Source organism: Idiotropiscis lumnitzeri, chromosome 7 (assembly GCF_059441095.1).
Source record: "Idiotropiscis lumnitzeri isolate Australia: NSW breed Sydney's pygmy pipehorse chromosome 7, RoL_Ilum_1.0, whole genome shotgun sequence".
Taxonomy (NCBI): Eukaryota; Metazoa; Chordata; class Actinopteri; order Syngnathiformes; family Syngnathidae; genus Idiotropiscis; species Idiotropiscis lumnitzeri.
The window spans coordinates 670285-678345 of record NC_142397.1 but is presented as its reverse complement, the minus strand read 5'-3'; the positions used below and the strand labels follow the sequence as shown (position 1 = coordinate 678345).

At 43.7% G+C, this 8061-nt stretch overlaps 1 protein-coding gene across 1 annotated transcript; it reads right to left on the bottom strand.

The window, feature by feature from the left end:
- Window positions 1-3527: 3527 nt before the first annotated feature.
- Window positions 3528-7806, bottom strand: diabloa (diablo, IAP-binding mitochondrial protein a). Its single transcript, XM_088300692.1, has 6 exons — window positions 6926-7806; window positions 5586-5709; window positions 5098-5220; window positions 4571-4681; window positions 4409-4505; window positions 3528-3980 (listed from the first exon to the last, which is right to left on the bottom strand). The coding sequence occupies exons 1-6, from the start codon at window positions 6988-6990 to the stop codon at window positions 3778-3780; spliced, it is 723 nt and encodes a 240-aa protein (XP_088156818.1). The 5' UTR covers window positions 6991-7806; the 3' UTR covers window positions 3528-3777.
- Between the last annotated feature and the right edge of the window lie 255 nt (window positions 7807-8061).

Here is an 8061-nt window from a genome sequence, read left to right as displayed (position 1 = left end):
ATTGATCAGGATAGGTCCATAGAAATATTCCAGCTTGCTAGCAACACTTTTTGGGCGGTCGATAAACATCGAAATGCTGCATGAAAATGATCAAAGTAAAAATGAGAAGGTGACAGAGGAGATTCCACTGTAGATTATATCTGATAATAGATGTGGAAAACAAGTTTTTTTAACAAACCTCAGCTAATTTCTCTGAGAGGAGTGCAAAACAGACTTGTGCTACGTAATCACAAGAAAATGGCGGCAACGAGTCCGTAGTCATAGACCTAATTTAAGTCAAAACAAATGTTGCACTTTCATTCAAAAAAGAGTTCGCTATCACGTAAGATGATAAATGTCGCGTTTTAACGTGATCGAGTTGACTTGTATGGGCAAAACCATTCCGGTTAACGTTACTGACAGAGTCTCAGTTGCATCTTAAAAAGTTGCTAGCTAAGAACTATACTGGCACACGCACACAAAAAGTTGAACTTATCACGTTAAAATATGTTTTTCTTCTCATGAACCTTGTGTCAAAATGTTAAAACATCAAATTTGTCACGCTTTCATGTGATAATCCACTTTTTTCTAGTGGCTGCAATATGCTTGTGCGTTAAAACGGATATTAGAAAGACAAAAAAAAGAAAATACAAATGAATAAAAGACATTTTAAAATACCAGATACTATAAAAACCAAAAATACATCAATAGTTTTGTAACTCAAAGTTCTTCTTGAGAGCGCAGTTGTAACAGCGCCAAACATAATGAAAGGTTTTCCATTAAAAACAAAAGAAAACCATTTTCAAATGAAATGTTATCATTAATTATTTCTCTATAGTTTCTTATTTCTATTGTGTGAATTGGTGGGCAAATGTCGTTGTAAATCCTTTTCATGGATGAGTACAAGTAACCATTTGGGGTGTTGTTAGGGAAGATGCAAGAAAAAAAAAAAAGAAGAGTGCTGCAAAACAAGGAAGTGAAAGTTAATAAAAAGGCAAGGAGATTGCTTCCTGAAGGACAAAGTCTGATCATTCGGGTTGGCACGGGCTGACGATGTTGCGCACCGTCAGCAGTTTGGACAAGTCGCTTAAGATAAACAAAAGTGCTTCCACTGGCCAAGCTCAAAGTTCACTTTGAAGTTTTTTTTTTTTTTTTTTTTTAATTGACACAATTCAGTCCATGAGCGTCTTGTACTTTTTCTTTGTGTTTTTTTTTAATCCCATTTATGATGCGTGAGAATAACTTTTGCAACCCCCAAAACTCAAAAATCAAACAAAACATCATCAAAATATCAAAGGACTGAAGCTCAGTAAATGTTTTTCTTTCACTTTTTGGGGTTTGTAATTTTGATGTTTGACGTGATTTGATCCGGCAGAGAGCATGAGACTTTTTGCTTTTTCGCCGTGTCAAAACAAACTGACACCATTCCAACCTGCAGCCCCAACAATGAGCGTCCGCATCAGGGATGGGCAACTGGCGGCCCGCGGTCTGCATGTGGCACGCCACCCCACTCTGAGTGGACCCTTAAGTCATTTCAAACCATTTTTAGAGCACATTTTGTTTTTATCCATATCGTGGAACAAAAACTTCAACTGAATGGCTGAAGATTTTTTTTTTTCTGCACGCAGAGAGAAGTTTACAAAAACAAAGTATTGACAACTGAAGAACTTATCTGTCTCCTCGAGCGACATAAAAAAAAAAAAATCATCATTTCCACGCTGTTTTGCGTGTGTGACAAGAATGTTATCTGAATGAAGACGTCGTGAACATGTTCTGACAACGGGGACATTTTCCTCCAGGAAGCACTTACACCAAAAGAAAGAAAACATTTACATGCGGATGGAAAAACCAGAAGTGCAAAAGACAAAAGTCTTTTTGTTTGTCATGTGCTTTTTTTCTATTGGTCAAGAGCAAATGTTTGATTCAAACGAAGATTCTGATTCTGCAATGTTATTTGAAGGCCATATCGCTCGGCGGATGAGCGACCGCCGGATTGGCTCCGGGCACTTGACCTCATTTTCAGGGAACGAGCGCTCGCCTTGACACAGGGTTGTCATTTTGTTCCCGAGTTGGCCGGCATATTCTAGTCGAGACGCGACAAATGCGCTTTTCACACTTGCTTTGGCAATCCCAAGAAACATTGGTGAAATTCCACAAGTGACTTTAAAGAAACAACAAAAACAAAATTGTTCTGCACAAGGAGGGAAGGCCCCGTTTCTTGGTTCGATTAAATGATGGCAAAACGGCACAAAAATCACAACAAATGATCACAAAATAGAACACACGCACGTCCCAAATAGACTTTTGAATTATATATTTTTTTAAGTCAAGTCAAGTCCATTTTATTTGTATAGCCCTTAATCACAGACAGTCTCAAAGGGCTTTCCATAGCCACAATCGACATCCCCGATCTTAACCCCCAGGAGGGCAAGGAAAAACTCCAAAACCTCATTAGGGGAAAAGTGAGAAAGCTTGAGAAGGGACCACAGATGGGGGAATCCCCGTTTCCAGGATGACCAGGTTGCAATGGATGCCAACTGGGCAACATTTGACACATACAATGATGCGATGCAATAATAGATGAGATAATATAAGAGTCAATTGAATGAAGCGCTGCAGGAAGATGACTTCAGTGGAGCGGGTCCTCATCCAGGGCCGTAATATCCATGGCAGCATATCCGAAGATGAGCCTTCGATCTTGTACCGGTCAGTTGGTGTAAATTCAGAACAGCCACTTCCAAAAAAGGAAGCAAGCAAGAACGGAAGCAAGGAATGAAGGAGCCAAAGGAGGAAAGGAAGGAAAGGAAGGCTGCAATCAAGGAAGCATGAAAGGATTGTTTGTTGTCTTGAACTTTTGAATTGACTCAACGTGTTTTGCTTCAAAGTTGAAATCTTCAACTTTTCTGCTGCCATCGTCGCATCACAAGCCATGTTTTGGCGTAAAAAGTAGCTTACACTGATTCCGTTGCTAAGCGCTGATCATTCTGTTCACCGGCAAGAAGAAAGCCTCGCGGAGACGTGTTCAATGCATATTTAGCAGAGAATTTTCAAAGCGGTCACCCGACAGACGAGGAGCAGCGGCAGGTGTGCTTGTGCCCCCCCCCCCCCGAAAAAACAAGTGAAGACTCAGCCGCGGCCTTTGCAGCCAGCGATCACATTTTGCTTGTTTGGGAAGAAATGGAATACCGTTTTGATGCACACGGCTGCCGTATTTTATGTTTGGGGAAAATAAAAAAAAGAATTTGGAATAAAACTTCTCTTGATTTTTGGGCTCAATTTTTTGCTTCAAAACTTGAGTTTGATAGCTTTCCGGAAATATAAGTAGTGTTTTTCGATTTTCACCAGTCAATTGAGACACGTAAAGTAACAGACGAATACTTTGCGTTTAATACATAGAATAAATAAAAGGCCAGGACCCAAAAAATGAGCGCCAGCTTTGCAAATTTGCGTGCGTCCGCTTGCCTTTCTCCTTCATTTAGTTTCTAACCTCCACGTGGTCCGAGCCACAAAATCCTGCTTGAGAATTTGACAGTCAAAAAAACAGCGCGTTCCGATTTTCATGATGCTTTTATTAAATGACACCAAAAAAAGCACAAATCAAAGCAAGCAACATTCAAATCCGACAAACAGTGCAGAGACCTTCGCCAAGGTCACATCAGAAAGAACTTGCTCAATTTTCAAGACGTGGGCCGAGGAAGAACCTCTCGAATTATCCAAAGACCTCCACCAAGGCAATCCTGATTCGCAACGACATGTACCGGTTTTCTCTCGGGTCCGGTAAACTCAAGCGGTCTCTCGTCAGTCCTCTCGGAGGTACGCTTCGGGCACGTCGTCCTCGCTCGGCTCCAGAGCGGCGGTGCGCCGAGCGCTGGCCTGGATCTCCAACGCTTTGGCCTCGGCCAGCTTCTTGTCGGCGTCCCGGGAGAATTTGCGCGCCTCCTCCGTCTGGGAGCGGGCCACCTCCATGTTGGTCTGCATGGTGACGGACGCGTGCTCGGCCCCTGCAAACGCTCAGCGTGACAAAAATGCATCTGGGAAGGCTTCAAATGCCGGTCTTGAGCCAGGACTCGTTTGCTCGTAGTTTTCCTGAGCAAAAATTTGACAGGGAACAAAACTCCAAATTTCTTTTTGCGCCAGCACTTGGTAAGACTAGAGCCCGACCGATATGGATGTTTTTTTGGAGCCTGTTGAAAATTGCAATAACCGATTAATCAAAATAATGTATGATTTCCTTTTGTTGCTCCCTTTCTTTTGTTCTGCTTTGGCGCCATCCGGTGGCAGCTGGCGCCAAAGCACTTCAGTGAAGTGAGTTGAGTTTCATTTTGACATAAAAAGGGCCTTTACGCCATCGTGTGCCGTTTATCAGCAATTACACAAGGTCGGACGTGGAAACGTTGACGGGTGACATTTCCTCCGTGCTTTTGCTCACCTGAAGTATACGCCGCCTCAGCTGCCGTTTCACACAAGCGGAGGGCGCCGGTCCAAACATCCTCGAAGCGCTTGCATTCCTCTTGCCTGTCGCTGACCTGAGACACACGTGAACATGTGACACCAATCCGGCGCTCGGCCCGTCCCGCCGGCGCTAACTCACCTCGGCTCGCTGGCCAATCATCGCCTGCCAGATGGATTCCTCCTCCGTTTGACTCAGTTTCCCCAGCGACGCCAGGTAACGTTTTTGGAGCGCTACCAGCGTGTGCACAGCCTGGCGCAAAAACAATCAAATAAAAAGCTGATCTTGACACTTATTTTATGTTGGATCGTCATCAGTGTTGGTCTAATTTTCTGCCATTTTTAGAGGTCTGTCAAACACGTATACATCTTCGAAATGTCTACTGAAGTTGAAACCGTACATACAGCGAGCAATGCTGCAAGTAGTGAAAATGCAGATGGAACTGACATCCCCACCAAAATGGTTTGCAATTGCCGCTAAATGCCACAAGATGGCAGCAAAATATGCTACTGGACAAGACTAGCAGGAATTAAAAAAAGAGCCTCTCCTCACTTTAACACAGTTCCTTGATACCAAGATGCCACGAAAGCAATATTTTAATGAACAGGAAATAGGTGAGTTGTTCAGCAAATAACGGAGGATCAGGTAAAAAAAAAAATCAAACTCACCTTTGAGTACTCAGTGATGGCGTCTATGAGGGCTAAAGTGGTCTGCGAGAGGAACGTGCTGGAACTGTCCGTCACTAACGAGGCGGCTCGTCTAATCAGAGACTCGTGAGTGAGACTAGGAACCTGGCACAACACCAAAAAAAGAAGCAAGGAAACATTCCGCAGGAATGAACACATTTTAATGGGAAACTGAAAGTTGCATCTTAAAAAGGAACTTAAATACACCTGGTGAAAATACATACAATTTGATTTTCAAAACTTGATTGGTTGAAATGACATGTTTTTAAATTGCATGATTGTTGCTTGCAACTTGGTTTTTGATCAAACAAAAGCTTGCAAGGGATACCTTTCCCAAAATCCCCAGTTGAACTTTCCAAAGAAACGTAGTGGCAATGTCCCAGACATTTTCCCGCCCAATGCAACCCTACGCAACATTAAATGGCAAACGGCGAACAAGCATGCAGTCAAAGCGCAGCCGTCGCTCTTACTTGAGTGAAGGGAACGGCGCACAGTCCGCCGCCCAGCGCCGCCACAGACATTGCCACGCTCCTCCATCTTGCCAAGACGCATCCCGTTGATTTGCCGCGCCTGCACAGCACCTGAGCGTTGCTCCTGCAAGCAGCCACAAGACAGCTATAGTCGGCTGCAGTAATATTTGTCCTTTTTCACAGAAAATAAAGAATATACGCATGCGAGCACTGTTATATTGTCTGTCGACATGGGTTGCTGGACCGTTTGTGAGAAAATGACTTTCACTTCAAGGGTTATTATGAGTACCTCCATGTCAATATTAATTTTTTTATGCCTGTCCATGATGTTTTTCATTGTGGGTTAGCATTAAGCTAGCGGACCTTCCGAAAGCATTTTGTTTTATTAGGTTTAAATTTCAACAGGGAATGGCAAAAAAAACAGCTTGAAGCAAGCCCTTGGGGCTCTTCTGAAGAATTTGTCACTATCGGGTGCTTGTTGTGAAGTTCACTCTCACCATTTGGTACTCGGAACAAAAATGTTTGCTCACAACTTAAGACGAAAATTTGTGGCCAACTGTCGTGCATGCAAACCGCTAATTTGTGCCCACACGAAATAAAAAAAAATTAAATAATAATTCTAGAGGCTGACTTTCTCCGCTTACGCAGATGTCCATTTTGGAGTCACAGCTACTTGGCAGCCACAATTTCAGGAAGGGCTGCAATTATGTCAGTATGTCAATATTATTGTGACAGTTAACATATGTAACTAAAGAAGGGATATTTTTGTTTTCAAATGAAGAAATACTTTTTTAATGTGGTAAAACAAGCAGGCTTAACTATTCGTATCTGCTTAATTGTAATAGCTTACAGTTGTTCACATGTTTCAGGTTGAAATTGATTGCTCAAAGTTAGACCATAAGATGTCATGTAAAAGAGTTTATTCATCGCACAACTTTGCGATACACGTGTCACTATTGCGATGACGGTATTTTTTTTGGGGGGGGGGGTCGAAATATTGTGCAGCCTTTTCGCGCAAGTGTTCCTAATGCTGTGACTGGCGACTACACGTCATAGCTAGATCACTTTTCTCATTTTCAGCTCAGTTAACACGGTAAAGGTGAACGTTTTAAAACGTCTCATTGACAACTTGAATATCGATGTTTCATTTGATGTATGAATTGTGCACCTATTGCGTCACGATCCCAAGTCTTCCTGTTTCTATTCCGGTCGAAGCCAATCGTCTCACTGCTCCAAATAACATCAGTCATTGTTCTTTGTACATACATTACGTCATAAATACGCGTAAAGTCCTTATTCGGGCATACATGACCATAAAATTAATTTAAAACAGGACCTACCGGAGCAAATGGAAGAAGGCTGCCCCCCGCCCGAGCGCGGCCATGTTGGTCCGCCAAGTAAACATTCCCTACGCTGTGGCTGTTCGACACTTCCGGTTTCACGCCACGCGTGCGCTGCTGCCATCTGGTGGTCATTGAAAACAGTTCATCCAAAAGGAATTGTTGAAAACATTCTTTCGACTCGTTCGCGCCGCAGAAGGAGCAGGAAACTAGACTGATTATCACAGCAACATTCTCGTTCGGGGTGCAAGTTCAAAGGTCAAAAGTAGCCTCAGGTTCTACCTGTTCTACTAGTTAGTTCAACTGACAACAGCTCAACAACTTGCTAAAGCTTTTTTTTTTATGCTGGGTGAGAGGGGGTCATTTCGAAAAAGGGGGTGGTGCAGGGTTAATAAAAAATAAGTGAAAATATGAAAATGAAACTGTGGCCGACTGGCTCGATTCCGGGTCTGGCCTTCATGTTTTTCCCGTGCCTGTGTGGGTTTTCTCCGGGTACACCGGTTTCCTCCCACATTCCAAAACCATGTTTGGTAGGTTGATCAAACGCTCTAAGTTGGCAAGATGTGAATGTGACAACGGACGGTTGTTTGTCTTTGTGTGCCCTGCGATTGGCTGGCAACGAAATGACGTGCAAGTTTCATGCCGCTCAGTGAAATTGGCATTTGGGGCTGAATTCTCTCATCTTTCTGATCTTGTAGTGACACACAATAATGAAGACTGAAATGTTCCACAATTTGGCATCAAAACTCTTTTTTTTAACTAGTTTCTTTCCGAATGATGCCCAGAAATTCCCAAAGCACCCTAAAATGGCCTCTTCAAGTAAATTGGCGGATCTCCCGTGCCTTTTCAGGTGAGGCTCATTGGGACATTTTTGTGGGTCAACTCATATGGGCCAGGATGGCCGAGTGGTCTAAGGCGCCGCGTTCCGGACCCAGTCTCCCCAGGAGGCCTGGGTTCGAATCTCGTGGCTGCCAGGATGGCCGAGTGGTCTAAGGCGCCGCGTTCCGGACCCAGTCTCCCCAGGAGGCCTGGGTTCGAATCTCGTGGCTGCCAGGATGGCCGAGTGGTCTAAGGCGCCGCGTTCAGGACCCAGTCTCCCCAGGAGGCCTGGGTTCGAATCTCGTGGCTGCCAGGAT